Source organism: Bombyx mori, chromosome 23, assembly GCF_030269925.1.
Source record: "Bombyx mori chromosome 23, ASM3026992v2".
In the NCBI taxonomy this organism is placed as follows: Eukaryota; Metazoa; Arthropoda; class Insecta; order Lepidoptera; family Bombycidae; genus Bombyx; species Bombyx mori.
The window spans coordinates 12,661,973-12,678,999 of record NC_085129.1 but is presented as its reverse complement, the minus strand read 5'-3'; the positions used below and the strand labels follow the sequence as shown (position 1 = coordinate 12,678,999).

At 35.6% G+C, this 17,027-nt stretch overlaps 1 protein-coding gene across 1 annotated transcript in view; it reads left to right on the top strand.

Moving 5' to 3' along the window:
* The window catches only part of LOC100174824 (fez1), a 98,664-nt gene that overhangs the window by 7,381 nt on the left and 74,256 nt on the right, over positions 1–17,027 (top strand). The window contains 1 exon segment of the mRNA NM_001130878.1: positions 6,062–6,187. Coding sequence (NP_001124350.1) covers positions 6,077–6,187 — 111 coding nt within the window. The 5' untranslated portion in view covers positions 6,062–6,076.

Here is a 17,027-nt window from a genome sequence, read left to right as displayed (position 1 = left end):
TATGCGTGTTTGAGGATATTGTTTAATCGATTTTTTTTCAAATTCATTAAAATTTAAATAAGAAAAGAAAGAAGTATAACTTCAAAAAGAAATAAGTAGACTAGGACTAATAAGATGACTAGGACTAATAAGATGACTAGGAGACACAACTAAGTTAATCTTTTACTTATTTATTTGACTTAGTGTTAACTTCGATCAATAATAGTACAGTGTTAAGCTATTAAGCTGGTTGACATCACAAAGATTGCCGCCAGACTGTCGAATTCTAAATAAATTTGTATCTATCTTGCGTTGTACTCGTAGCAATAAGCGTGGACTATATTTATTATTTTAAGATATTTATTTTACGCTTATATGACAAATTTAAAGACTGAATATAAGAGAAATATAAAATTGATGCGTTGCTCTTAGTGGATGGATTTGAAAGAGAGTTGGTGTCATGGCGGACGTTGCTCGCTGACCTTTTGACGTTCAGAAATTGAACACACTCCCCGTATCCTTATCTGTCTATCTATTAAGCTATCCCGCTACACAAAGTGGAATATATAACTGTTTCACGCCCGATATTGGTAGGTTAATGATAGCATATTTCTTTGGCCGAAGTTAAGCTACAAAAACTTCCACAAAGTGAATGCCTTTGGCCCTTTAAACTTCTTTGTCGCTACATTATTGGGTTAGTGTTAGTTAGTCGCCAGTGGCCATCATGCTTTCAGTAACGAGTTTCACAACCCAGGCAAACTCCTTCTTTTCGGCTGCGCGTCTGATGCTTACGGGTAGCAAGCAATCCGTTGCAGCCTTAACTCAGAAGACGACTGTATATTTGGTACGAGCTGAGTTATTGTCGTTGTGCTTAAGAGCGGAAGAAAGGCCACGTTTAGATCAATCCATACTGGTTATTAATCGGCGGGTCACTGAACACTATGCAGACAGAGAATATCGTCGTAAAACAATTTAGGGCTTGTGACGACCCGCGTGGCGGTATGATGCACAGGCACCGCACGACATTGCCTCTCTTTCGCCGGAATAACATTCGGAAAGAACTAGTGGCAATCCATATCGCAATAATTATAATTACAAGAAAATTGCGATTCAGGAATTAATATAATGCATATTTATAGAGAAAGATACCCTCTTCTTTCAGTAGTGTAATCAATAAATGTATAAAAGGAATGTAGAATCTACATTAAATACTAGAAATGTTCTGATAAGAACTATGTACAAATTGCGCAACTAAAACCTACTGTAATCATCTTTCAATATTAAATTTATCTTGTTACATTAGGTTCTTGCGTAATTAGCGTTGTACATACACTATTGAATATGCTACATCACTTATTTTTTTTGCATAAACCAGTGATTCCCTCATTTAGACTTGTAATTTTCTCGATTAAGCCAATGAACAGAGTATCTACATACTAATAAAGGTTATTCAGGTGTTTACGTATGCGGATTTGATGTAGAAATTATGTAACTTTATCTACAGGATAACAAGCTGAAGAAAAAGAATAGATAAAGAAAAATTTATTTTCTAAATTAAAATGTGAAGTTGCAATCAAAGTTTTTGTGTCGATTTAGATGTTTTAATTCAATAATGTTTAGTCACCTCCATTGGTTAGTTATTTAAATGAGATTTGTGTAATTCGATTGACTTAAAAGAATATTATGGAAAACTTTAGTTTGGAACTCGACCTCAAAATTGTGATGTTTTATTAATTATTTGAAGGTAACGTAGAATACAATCAAACGAATACTATTATACAATAACCAATATATTTACCACTAAGGCTAAAGTTTGAGCTTAGGTTAAGCGTAAGTTCACGGCAGGATTATTGAACTAGGAATTATTGAAAGATCTCATCATTTATTTTCTAAATACTTTGAGTGACGTTGAATTCGTTAGAGCTAACTGAATCCTAAACGAATTTGTTGATCGCTTAATTAAATAACTTTGTAACAGATTTTAAATGCATATTTTCTACACTAGCTATTTCATGGATTTCCAAAAAAATATGCTGCAATTCCTGACCGCATAGGTATCGGATAAAAATTATGTCATGAATTGGCAGCGCGGCTTTTTTTTTCCTACCTAAGCTGATGTTCTAGAGTATCTAGAGAGACCATATCAGCGTCACCGGGCTAGTAGGTGAGCTCACGGGGCCCAAACCTGATGACGGGCAGCGCGGCGTAGGCGTAACCTAGAATTGCTAATGTCGATGTGGACGGCGACTACTCACAATCAGTGAAAAACTGTGGAAACGTAACCACAATCAATATTGATAAATATTACGAAATTAGATCCATAGTTCTTGTTCATTAACTGTCAACTGTAACAAATCAAATTACTATTATTTATAAATTGTGAATTTATCATTGCTTTGAAAGCTTCCGATTTCTCCGCTGATTTTTTTTTAAATGTCTCTTACAAAAATAGTAACTAGGCTACAGAACAGATCGACGGCTTTCTTAAAACTCGGTTTGCAGCTTGCAACAAACACGCTTTCGCTTCATATTTGCTTTTGATCTAGAATTTAATTGAGTTTTGAGTTAAATGTAAATTGCAAGATTACTTGCATTTTATTTGGGCTACTTTTTTCTTTGTTATTGCTCTCGATGGTTAGATAGCTGCCTACCTGATGTTAAATTGTTCCCCGTGCCAACAGATATCATGTCTATAAAGACCTTTAGTCACGAGTTAGAACTATCAAGTTTAGTCTCGCGGATAGACAAAATGAATAACAAATTCTAACATCGCTTATTGATATAGCCACGCCGCTGCGTACACTTCAAAACATCTTTAACAACGTTTGAAGAAAAACATAAGCTCGGGGACTGTTCATTGCACGAGGTTGAAAATTATATCCGAAAATACACGTGATTTATTGAATGCAGCGGTTCTAGGAATTAGGGACAGGCTCTGTTCCGGAATAAAATGAAGATGACGGATTTATATCAAGCAATTCCTCACTTTATCAACTGTCCCACCCTTCAACACCATGACTGAAAGCACCATGACTGCTTCACAACCGTACACTTACATTTAAATATGAACCGCTAAAACAATTTCAGATTTTTTGCTCTAGGTCCCTTATTTTGCCGGTCACACTGAGTTTTCCCGAGCAAGGGCTGATTTTTTTTATTGCTTAGTTAGGTGGACGAGCTCACAGCCCACCTGGTATTAAGTGGTTACTGGAGCCCATAGACATCTGTAACGTAAATGCGCCACCCACCTTGAGATATAAGTTCTAAGGTTACAACGGCTACCCCACCCTTCAAACCGAAACGCATTACTGCTTCACGGCAGAAATAGGCAGGGTGGTGGTACATACCCGTGCGGACTCACAAGAGGTCCTACCACCAGTAAAAAATTCAAGCCATGTATAAATATGGCGTAAACGTCTAACGTTTCCAAGTCTTTGTTATAGACGTGTGAAAGGCTCGGATATTAGATCTCGTTTGTGTCGTGTTTATTAATAAATCGCCATTTATCCGTGAGGTGAACAAACGACCTCGGACGTCAACCGACGGTTTCCAATCGCCATACACCACGCATCCGCAATCCTATTGACACAATCAAGTTTTTCTCGTTTTCGGTGATAACGTGTGTTCACCACAAGTTCCGTTCGAATGTGGACTGACTTTAGTATTTTTTTTTTACTTATTTTCCTTTTTCACACGAGGCTTGCGAAGAAAAATCAGCGGAAGACGGCGGCTTGGCTTTGACCCTGGCATCGCTGACGTCCATGAGCGACGATAACCACAAAGACCGTATGTTCGTCCGCGTATAGAGTAATACATATAAAAGAAAACAAGTCCGCCTTTATTGTTGAACTGTTGTTTAATAAACTTGTTGTTTATTGTTGTTTAGCTGTTAATAATTACATGTTAATTGCTGATAAATAAGATTTTTTTTCGATTCCATTTCGATAAAGCAGCACGACACCAGAAACCTCTCATCGTGGCCACCGGTAACTACATTGCCGATCCTGCGGACCAAATGTTAAACAGTCGACGTCGCCCAAAACAGACCATCTCGGATCCTCCCGATCCACTAACGGTGCTTTTAGGTACCTCAAGCGCCGGTCACCGTTGTTGCCGAGCCCGTCGCTTGCGACGAAGGGCTCGACGAGTAAATTAACCCACAGACACAGCCCACTGAGTTTCTCGCCGGATCTTCTCAGTGGGTCACGTTTCCGATCTGGTGGTAGATTCTGCGAAGCACGGCTCTTGCTAGGGTTCGTGTAAGCAACATCGTCAGGCTTGGACCCCGTAGCCCATAGGTTCTGAAACGTGAATGCTGTTGTTTGAAGTCTTCGTGGCCTAACGGATAAGACGTTCGGTGCATTCGTGTTAAGCAATCCACCGATGTTCGAATCTCAGGCGGGTACCAATTTTTCTAATGAAATACGTACTCAACAAATGTTCACGATTGACTTCCACGGTGAAGGAATAACATCGTGTAATAAAAATGAAATCCGCAAAATTATAATTTGCGTAATTACTGGTGGTAGGACCTCTTGTGAGTCCGCGCGGGTGGGTACCACCGCCTTGCCTATTTCTGCCGTGAAGCAGTAATGCGTTTCGGTTTGAAGGGTGGGACAGCCGTTGTAACTTTACTGAGACCTTAGAACTTATGTCTCAAGGTGGGTGGCGCATTTACGTTGTGGATGTCTATGGGCTCCAGTAACCACTTAACACCAGGTGGGCTGTGAGCTCGTCCACCCATCTAAGCAATAAAAAAAACATATTGTTCATACACTAATTGATTAAGCACCATGCTTCTTAAATTATGGTCACCCTACAAAACGGCAATTAATTTTCCAACATTGTTCGTTTTGAAATATAAACAAAATAACATTTTCATGTCTAACGTTTTTGTCTTAAGGTCCAAAGTGTATTGTTTCGCATGTGACCTTAACTACAAAATACGCTCAGGTGCAATTTGACATAGTATAGTGTTATAATTGAATTTCTTCGATTGTGTTTAATTGGCTAAAAATCGAGTCACGTAATGTATCAACGTTCATCAAATTGCATGGAGTGTAAAAATGGATATCAGAATGAATATTTTAGGCCGAATTATTTTAGCCTAAATTTGAAATGATAATTGGTGTCAACACTGTAGAATTATCTTTTATTAACGTAAACATAATTCGGTTCATAATGTACACCTATATAAATAAATATCAAAGTTTGCATGTATATTTTTGTCCTTCACATCTTCGGAAACCATTCATCTAGGTGTGATGAAGCTTGGTACATTTGCGTTTTATTGCCGTTGTAACAGAAACGATAATGCGTTTCAGTTAATACAATATAATTGAGACTTCAACTTTAGGTTTGAAAGTGGTTAGTGAGAATCACGTTATGAAGTTTATGAACTATGGTAATCATATATTATCTTTTTTTTTTTGGAAAAACATGTATTTAAGTCTAATTTCTTATCCAGATAGGATAACATAGTTTTAGAATTCGAATCGTGGCAAAAAAAAAAAATTATTCCACTGTTGCACTTTTACTGTTATTTTCTAAAATGTTCTCTATTATAATAATACCTAATTAAAAATAAACTGACATCTTTTTTACACCTTGCTCATTCAATTGTCTTCGCTATCTTCCTTTTCTCTGTCATTCCGTCTGTCATTCTCTTTTCCTATTCTAACCGTTTTCTCTCACTCACATCTTAACGGTCCTTTTTTTCCTACCTATGCTGATAGCCTTGAGAGGCTATTTCAGCTTCGCCCTAACGTGTGTAGGTGAGCTCACGGGACTCAAACCGGAGTGTTGCTAACACTGACCCTAGCAAGAGCAGTGCTTCGCAGAATCTACCACCGGATCGGAAACGCGACCCACTGAGAAGATCCGGCGAGAACTTCAGTGGGCTGTGCCTATGGCTTAATTCGCTCGTCGAGCCCTTCGTCGCAAGCGAGGGGTTCGACGAGGACGGTGACCGGATTAACGGTCCGTTCCACGCTCTTTTCATACGTTCCATTCTTACCAATCCTACGTAGTTACAATCGTATGGTTATTCGATAATTCTGAAACTTGTTTTTTATTGTTTCAGTGATGTGTTAAAAACATGGGTCAGACGGAGGAGGGGAGCTCTCGTGTGAGTCCGCGCGTGCGTCAGTCACCGGACCTACCACCACTGCCGCCCCCCATTCAACCCTACAGCGGCTTCCTCGGCAACGTAAGTCCAATTAAAATCTTACTGCTATTATTTTAAAGCTTTAAATATTATACGAAAATCATGATTCCAAAGCGTTTAAGTTTTTAAGGCTTTAAATCATCGTATTCTTTTAACGACTCTCATTCACCCATTTACAATAAATTTGATCTCAGAACGGGAAGATTATCATTGATAAATGAACTTAAAACGTAAGCCTATTTCGACGCCGAATAAATCAAGCGTGGCCGCGAAACCTTGCCGTCATATTGCACTAAGCCCTTCGAGTAAGAGCATGTCCCATTTCACACGGTGGCTTCAAACCATTTGCATTAAATTAACGCAACAGACTATCGGTCTTGCTTTACCAACTTTCCTCCGTAAAGCCGGTTTTAAAATTAACGGTATTACGACGAAAGTGACGTGTGAGGTTGCCAACTCGATAATTCCGCAAACATTTACTGTTTCTAGACGTGTCCATAAATCGATGTCCACCAAAACATTTCGAGTTCGATTGCTCTCAGATTTGTAGGTTAATTAGATGTATATCTAATACCGTATATGGAGCTTTTATTTGTGTATATAATTAAGATAATTTATATGTATGGTAGATATCAACTAATCTTGTTTTATTTAAAATTCTGACTATGAAAAATATTTGTAGATCTTTTTTAAATAGTGTATTCTAATTTCTGTCGTGTCATCTATTATCCACACTTAAGTTTTAATCAGCATAAAAGTCATTGGCTCCGATACAATATTCTTGTACTTTAAAAAGATTTAAGAAAATTTTAACACATTGTATAATATTGTGTCTATTTAGATTACCGATGAAGAACCACAAAAATTTCATGGTACCAATAGGAATTTAAAAGCAATTACGATAACTTCTAACTAAGCCAAGTAGACCACAATGGCAGTTCAATAATATACGGCAACATTAATCTAACCGCTTCGGTAAACCATTTTGTTTTGAACTAAGCCGTTCTCGCTTTCCAACCTTTTGATAAATGACTTTACAAATGTATGTACGTGTGGCGCTTCATAAATCTAGTTTTCCGATCCGAGTATAGTAACAAATTACTTTGGACATTCTGTGTGAGCCGTGCTTTTGTGTCGTGAATGCAAACGATGTGTTTAATGACCGTGTATTTTGTTTTTAGAAAATTAGTTTAAACTAAAACATAACTAATTTACATTGTATATAGTAAGCTTAAAACAATAGTATTGAATTTTTATTGGTCCGTCAATGCTGGCCGACGCTTTGACCTGATCTGACTTTATTTAAGACAAACTTAATATTAACGGCCGTCTGGTGTAGTGGTAAGTGACATGGTCACTACACAAGGGGGCCGCGGTTTCGAACCCCGCCAAGGGAAAATATTTGTATGATAAATATAAAAAAATGTCTTTTCCAAGGTTGTGGATGTATATTAAATATATGTATGTGTATAATAAAAATCTTACATTTATTTCCGTTATTTGGTATCTGTAACACAAATTCTTTACGAACTTAGCACGGCTCACTGGATACAAGTTCCTTTAAAATTTTAACTCGTCACTGATGTCTATTAGTAGAATTAATAATTTTATTCATACAACATAATAAAATTTTATGTATAATACATGTATAACATAAAAATGATTATTTGTAACGTTGACGATAAAATAGCTATTAAAAATGTCACTAATAGAACTTTAAGAATCATTTTTTTATTGCCCTTGTAGGCAGACGAGCAAATGGCCACCTGATGGTGAGTGGCTACCGTTGTTCCATAGACGTCAACAATGCCAGGAAAGAGCCAAGCTGCCGCCTACCGTTAAAAACTAAATTAATAAAACTAAAGAAAATTAAAGTGATTTAATAAAACTATTGGAATTATTGATTAATTAAAAATTAAACTATAATACATATTTCATTTCATCTTATGTCATTTAAAGTAAATTCAAAAGAGCCATGTAATTGTTTCATTATCAAAAAAATGTTTGAAATTTCGAAAATCCATTCAATTCAAATTTTTTTTTATTGCTTATCTGGATGGACGAGCTCACAGCCTACTTGGTGTTAAGTGATTGCTGGAGCCCATGACATCTACAACGTAAATGCGCCACCCACCTCGAGATATAAGTTCTAAGATATCAGTATAGTTATACAACGGCTACCCCACCCTTCGTACCGGAACGCATTACTGCTTCACGGCGGAAATAGGCGGGGTGGTGGTACCTACCCGTGCGGACTCCCAAGAGGTCCTACCCTACCACCAGTGATTACGCAAATTATAATTTTGCGGGTTTGATTTTTATTACACGATGTTATTCCTTCACCGTGGAAGTCAATCGTGAACATTTGTTAAGTACGTATTTCATTAGAAAAATGGTACCCGCCTCCGGGATTCGAACACCGGTGCATCGCTACATACGAATGCACCGGACGTCTTATCCTTTAGGCCACGACGACTTCAGACTTTGGACGAGTTGTAGATATAACTATAACAATTTAGTTTTCCTTAGAAGTTCTATATATACTGTAGCGAATAATGTGATTCCGTAATGATCAGTTGAAGTTTTGCTAGCCACATCGCATGTGTCAGAGGGAATCAGTCAGATTATACCTAAACGACAACAGTGCATTTGAAGACAGTTCTGTGAAAATGTACTTCTCTAATTTTTGGATTTTTATTTTTTTATTACTTAGATGCGTGGACGAGCTCACAGCCCACCTGGTGTTAAGTGGTTACTGGAGCCCATAGACATCTACGACGTAAATGCGCCACCCACCTTGAGATATAAGTTCTAAAGTCTCAAGTATAGTTACAACGACTGTGCTACCCTTCAAACCGAAAAGCATTACTGCTTCACGGCAGAAATAGGCAGGGTGGTGGTATCTACCCGTGCGGACTCACAATAGGTCCTACCACCAGTAGACGCTTCCGAGGTTTATTTCAAAAACCAAACAACAAAAACGCTTAGCTTCAAAAATAAAGTTTAAAGTAAGAAATTCTGTAGATCCCTACATTGTTTATACTTTATAATCCCCTGCCCTCGAGTGACTGTCACGTCTTCGCCGCGGCCTTAATAACTGTTTAAGACCCAACGAGGGAAGAGTCCGGACCAATTTATAGATCTAAGAGGATTGTGTGTTGCGGAGCCGATATATGAATAATTTACTACGTTAAGCTATAAATATCGAATGCCAAAACGTAACTAAAGGAATTAATTATGATACACGAAATCAATGAAACACGTGAATAATAATAACACATGAACCGAATGTTTTAAATGTACTCTTTATTATTCTCGTTATTATTATTATTTTCTTTATTAAGTTTCTTCTGTTTGCATAAAATTAAACGAATACAAAAAAGTTGCCTTAAAAAGCACACAAAAAAAAAACGAAAAACCACAATCAAAATGGTTCAGCCATTTTCAATCTCAGCGTGCGCGGTAAAACGCGTTGACAAAGTTTATATCATGTACCTACAGATAGAAGAAGAACAGAGCTGTGATCACCTCATGGGCTTAGTCACTCTTAAATCTTAAAGTTGACTCTTGAATTTGTATTGTAAAAGGCATTTGGCATTCGTAGTCTCAGCTTAATTGTTCTTGTGTATGGACGACCACGAAAACTGTAACTGGACATGTTGGAAATAGTAAAATAATAAACATATATATATATAAACATAAATAATATAAAAAAATTTATATACAGGGTATGAAACATATTAAATTGTTTTAATACTCTGAGTTCGTGAATAAATTTAATTGTAATTATTGAAAAATGAATTAATTTAATAAGACATTCTAGCCTATTAGTAATGATGTTAATTTTACATAAGAATAATAATAATGCATATCGACGCTTGAAAGGCAAACTTGACTAAGCGACGGTGCGTGAACTTTACAGTAGACTAATTTGAAGTTGAAATACCTGAGAAAAATTCTATTTTAACGAATCTAGCTGTAGGATTGAAATGATTTTAATAGACCTAGAAATATATTTTTTTTGCGCATCGAATATTATTGCCTATCATTTATGTACAAAGCAGTTATTGTCGCTTAGTCACGTTTGCCTTTCAAGCGTCGATATAATTAATTCATGTGATCTCAATGTAATTTGTATGTTTTAGGGTGCAATTTAACATCCTTAATTAAAATGTTAATATATTACAACCTATTACAAAATAATACCTATATATTACAACGATAACCCATATTGACAAATAAAACATCACTGCATTTATTTCTACATGTTTCTGCAGTAAAAGTATTTTAGCAAAGCTATGAACGCAAACGCCCCATTTCTTAGAGAGCTCTAACCGCTCATTATGGATATCACCCATTCTAGGGGTACATTAAAAGCTGCCATTTTTCTCTGAATGTGTCATTGACAATGCATAAAAGGTTTTAATTGTCCGTTGTATCATTAAAAAAAAGTCTTATTTTAATAGCTGTTAAAGCAATTGGAGGATACCGTTATACAAATGCCTAAGTAAATCTCGAGCACTCAAAAATGTTAGGGTTGCGGGTACTCAAAAATTTTCGCTTCGTAGCTTTGTTAGTAATTATAAATTATTTTTTTATTGAATACGCGAAATTCGTTCTAGAGATGAGGCGATGTAGCTTAATCCACAAGGTCCTTATTTATTAAGGACCTTCTGAAGGATTGTTCTTAAGGAGAGATCCGTTCTTGTTGGAAATAACGTAAAAATTAACGGAACTTTAACGCAATTAAGTACCAATTAAATACCAAATTAAATACCAATCCAAATTTTATACCAATTAAATACCAAATATGATGATTATTATGAATCCAACAAAAATCAAGCATTTTTTTTTTATTGCCCTTGTAGGCAGACGAGCATACGACCCACCTAATGGTGAGTGGTTACCGTCGCCCATGGACCTCAGCAATGCCAGGGGCAGAGCCAAGCCGCTGCCTACCGCTTAATACTCTCCACAAGCCTCTTTTTAAGAAGGACATGTCATAGCGCTCGGGAAACACCGTGGAGGGGAGCTCATTCCATAGCCGGATGGTTACAACATAATAAAAAAAAAATAGTTTGGTCTATAAATTTTGCTCTTCCTACTGGTGGTAGGACCTCTTGTGAGTCTGCATGGGTAGGTACCACCACCCTGCCTATTTCTGCCGCGAAGCAGTAATGCGTTTCGGTTTGAAGGGTGGGCCAGCCGTTGTAACTATACTTGAGACCTTAGAACTTATATCTCAAGGTTGGGTGGCGCATTTACGTTATAGATGTCTATGGGCTCCAGTAACCTCTTAACACCAGGTGGGCTGTGAGCTCTTCCACCCATCTAAGCAATAAAAAAAAAAAAAGATGTGTGATGTCGTGGCACACCGGATAAGAACGAAGTTCTTTATTATAAAAATATTAATTTTACGTTCTATTCGAGGTATAAAGAAAATAATTATTCGGGTATACATTTTTTATTATGATTTTTTATTGATAAAAATAAATAAAAACTACTTTACAAAGTTATCAACTTTATTTTATTCACAATGATTTATAAAAAATATAATAATAATATACAAAGAAACACCTATTTATATGAATAATAATAATAACCGTCATCACGTAGACTATACATTAGACACTGTATAGCCATCATACTAAGATTATACATAAATAATAAAAATCTTACGTTACGGACGTTTTTTCCCGGTCTGGGTGCCCCTCCGCATCGTCCCACAAGGAACTTCGTTCCAAAAATAAAAAAATAAAAAGCCATATTATGAGCTGCTTCTAAAAAAGGACTTCAGAATTTTGCAAAGTTGAATGGTTCGCTCAGTGAATGATGATTACAACAGATTACAGCCCTAGGCAGTTGCAAGGCTACGTAGCGTGACCGGTTGGGATCGCCCAAACAGTCTCCATGTTTGTTTTTGTACGCATTTACGTGGCTTCCTTAACTTTCTATGCTCATAATGAGTGCAATGACGAATAAATTTAGATTTTTTTTTATTGCTTACTTGGGTGAACGAGCTCACAGCCCACCTGGTGTTAAGTGGTTACTGGAGCCCATAGACATCTACAACGTAAATGCGCCACCCACCTTGAGATATAAGTTCTAAGGTCTCAAGTATAGTTACAACGCCTGCCCCACCTTTTAAACCGAAACGCATTACTGCTTCAAGGCAAAAATAGGCAGGGTGGTGGTACCTACCCGCGAGGACTCTCAAGAGGTCCTACCACCAGTGAGTCGTAACAAGCTAAAAAATACATTTATGCACCCAGTCTGTTTCGAAAAGGTTTTATTTGTGCTACTACTGTTTTCTGATTTAATAAGATCGATAACTTCATTATTGACGTAAGTAATTGGATTAACTTATTCTAACCTAATCGCATTTACAGTGCCTTTTTATTTATTGCGTAGACAGGTGAACGAATTCACGATCCATCCGCATACTATCCATAAGGGACACTAAATTGTCGTCAATCAGCCGAAATCTGCCTTGAGAGTCTTTAGAAAATATTACGAAATTTATTTAAGTGTGAGGCTTGTTAAGGGCCACTTTTGTCTATCTGTATTGACCCTACAATCTTGTGACCTTTAAGAGAAGCTTACAATATCGAGCGAACAATGTCAGCATAATTACGACTGCACAATTTTCGAGTTTAATTTCGATACAGTTACGACTTCAAATTACGTACAAGAATTCTTACGATTTGTCGGGTATTATATAATTTTGCGAGTTCAGAGTACGCGGGCAATGATTATGTTTAATGATAAAGGAACCGAGTAATCAGCAGGAAAACTCGAGTACAAAATTCAGAGCTCTCGAGACGAATAAAGTTTTATTTCTCTGAGCTTTTGTACGAGAATTTGTAAGATTCTTTCTGCCTTGCGTTTTACCTTGTTGTTTCGTCTCTGAATATTTAAAAATACATTTTAACTTTTAACTTTTATATTGAGTACAATTCCCATTGTTTTTTCTCTCGTTTAAACAGATGAAAGCTCACGGCGCACCTGGTATTAATTGGTTACTGGGACCTATAGACATCATCATCCTAAATACCGCTACGTACCTTGAGACATGAATTTTAAGTCAAGTTCTATAGTACTACTTTATCTTATATCTCAAACATATACCTGATTAAAACTATTATTACATTCATTAATTAATAATGTAGTAAAACAGAAGGACTTTTCTTCTTAAGAATTTTACGTCGGTACTCATTAAAGCAATCGTTTATGAACTCTAGTGTGGTGGTGTAAGTTTTTATTAGCATTCGCTGATTCGTATGTATTTCTTAAGTGATATTAGCAGAAAATAAATACAAGAAAACGTTTTTCTATTAAAGTCGTTCCCGTATTTAACAGAGTTTGTTTCTTAGTCGAGCGCAAGATTACGCGGATTTACCAGTTATTTTGTATCACAAGTCGGACTAATATTGCCTCGCAGGTTGGTAAAGAGAGCAAGCAACAAGAGCAAAAAGGCACTATCTAAGTTAGGGCTGGTGAACAAATAAATTTGTTTCATTTTAATTTTGCTGACGCCATACAGATGTTAGCAATTTGTAAGTATAGTAAGTAATTAATAGTTAGTAATTAACTAATTAATAACATTTAAAACACTTCACAGTGATCGAACAGAACATGATTCGTGTAAATGTGTTCATTTTCGAAATCCCAGAATTTGTCTGATAATTTTATTTAGTACTAGCTGTACCCGTCCGCTTCGCTTGGCATTTAAAATTAACTGTATTATTTCTCACCCTCACAAAGATTCTCATCATTAACGCTCCCGCAACTGATGCAGGGAGTTCAACACTCATATAAATATTAGCCTATTCATTAAGTAACTACATGTATTTTCTACATGGATACCAAGTTTCAAGTCAATCGGATGCATAGTTCAGTAGTTATAACGGAACATCCGTAAAAACCACTGTAGATTTATATATTAGTATAGAAGTATAGATACCAAAACTAGCTCAGCATGACAGAACATTTGAAAATTATTAAACGTTAAATCTTAGAACTATGTATTACTAATCCTGCGAGACGATAATGAAGTACCTACCGCCGTTTGTCTCCAAATACATGCCGTCTTTAACATTGTCTTCAAAATTTTAGTGCCCGTTGTACAGTACTCTATGACAGCTCCGAATGTCATTTTATTTAACTATTACAAACCATCAAATAACTTATCTATATTTATTATATTATAACTTATACGTGAAGCAGAAACTTTGTACCCCTTTTTACGAAAATTGCGCGGACGGAGGAGTATGAAATTTCCCACACTTATAGAGAATAAATACAGAGGAGTGCAGAATCTTATTTTTTTAACTATGCTTTAAAAATACATGAAATCAATAAATAAATAAATTACACACCCTACCATGTTTTTGACACACACACACACACGCATATATACTTTTTTGTTTATTGTCAAAATTTTGTTATTGTTTAAAGTCTGTGACAGATTGAGAATAGATTAATATTGTTTGTCTTTAATATTATTTGTGTAGTCTTGATGAAATCTGTGAATAAAGAAGTATATATGTCTTTGATCGATAATAGAACCGTGATAATGTTGAAACTTTTAATTTTAATTAATTATAGTCGAATTTCGACTTCTAGGAGACCACTAGTCTCTTTAAATATTTTTTATAAGGCCATATCATTATATTGCGATGAGACACTGTGTTTGATTTTATAGTACTTTCATGCCCAATTTTATTCAGTGTGTTGTTTTAGACAAGTTTAAGATTTTAAATAAATATGGTTAAAAAAATCACGGAATATTTATTTAACCAACCCTGTTCTAGCTTCGATAACTTTTTGTACAATGAATAGCGGATGTATTAATATTCCCTCGGTTGCAACGCCCTATCCCGACTTCAATTTTTCTTTGTCAGTTACCAGTAAAATTATCGGAAGAAATAAAGCTTCGCAGCGCACTACAAGCATCCATTTTCTTAATTGCATTGAACAATATTTTATAATAAGTAATGTTCTTGTTGAGAATTTAACATTTTTAATAATACAGATATTAAAATTATAAATAAATATAATTCATCCATTGAAAACATACTATTTTAGAAATACGTCAGTTTGTTTCCAATCTCCAATTGGTTTGACAGTTGTATAGAGTAGAATTAACTTACAAAGCACTTGCGTGCGAAATTTATCATTTAGTATCTTCGATCAACAATAGTAACTATTGTTGATCAAAGTTCGGTATTAAATGGATTGTACGTAGTAAAGCATAGTGTTTAAATTAGGTCGATTCTAAAATGAGGAACATGGATAAACATTGCACTGACCTTTTACGAGCTTCCTTTGTTGGAAGCGGACTCCAGTTTCTACACGTAGAAGTATATCACATATATTTATGTATTTAAATATGTGAGACTTATCCTAATAAAATTATAATCGTATCCATTAATTGAACTACGCAGAAACAAGAATAAATCATGATTGATATATGTATGTTCATGATATTTAGTATTCTAAGAAAGTGATCTATTTCAGTTCTGGTGTGAATGTATATAGATCGATGGAAATTTAACACTCAGCTGGATAGAAGACGCGTGGGTGTGACCTGATCTGAACACAGCCATGACACACGGATATCAAACTTATATATTATTTATTAGTTCTTAAATCATAAAATATATTATAACTTCGGGGACATCGCGAAAGTTTGTTCTAGAGATGTCTAGTTTACTTTTGTTTCTTGTGCTTGGATGATTAATTCGATATTCTATATTATAATTATTTGGAAATTTGTTTCGTGAGTTTTTTTTAAGTTGACAAAATGAATCAGTCTACGGTGATGTAGTGACCATTTTGAAGTCTTCCAGTAGGCCCTAGTCAGTCTGTATCTCCCATTTAAATACATAATTTCAAATATCTACTTAGATGAATTAAAAGTTAAAATGTGTTTGGGAAAAGTAAATGTTCTATTTGAAATAAAAATCAAAACCTGTTTAAACACTAAAACACATTTTTTGAACTGACCAAAAGTTACGTTAGTATACACGTTTTCTTACAGTGTAATATATACCTAATTCATTTTCTCCAGTTGTCTATATATTAATACGTGAAGCAGAAACTTTGTACCCCATTTTACGAAAATTGCGCGGACGGGGGAGTATGAAATTTCTCACACGTTTAGAGAATATAGAGAAGGAGTGCAGGATGCTAATAACTTTATTGATTATGCATAAAAATTGTTATTAAATCAATAAAGAAAACATTACACACACTACCATGTTTTTTTCCTCCTCTCCACGGCGTTTCCTGAGCGCTATGACATGTCCTTCTTCAAACGAGGCTTGTGGAGAGTATTTAACGGTAGGCAGTGGCTTGGCTCTGTCCCAGGCATTGCTGAAGCCCATGGGCGACGGTAATCACTCACTATCAGGTGGGCCGTATGCTCGGCCTACAACGGCAATAAAAAAATATTTATTAATTTTACGGAAGGTGTAAAAGTTTAATCCGTTAGCGTAGTGTTAGTTTACTCTGAAAGTTTAAAGTCGGTTTGTAAATGACGAAGTACAAGTATTTAGTTACGAAACTTAAAAAACCAAACGAAATATGAGGCTCCCCCTTTTTTAAAACCGATTAAGCTGCGATGTTTTTAAGTAACTTTTTTTTGTTGTTAAATTTTATATTAGACAAGACACTAAAGTTTCTAAAAACCAAAGCCATCTTAATTAATACATGTTGCTTTATTCTACAAGAATTAAAATGGTATATGGATAAAATTTAACTTTTTTGTTTTTGTTTTAGAAATAAATTAAATACATATAAACTAGCTTAAGTTTTTGTTTTTAATGAACATCGTCGTCTATAACATTGAATTTTTAAAAATACATCGGATAAATCAGTC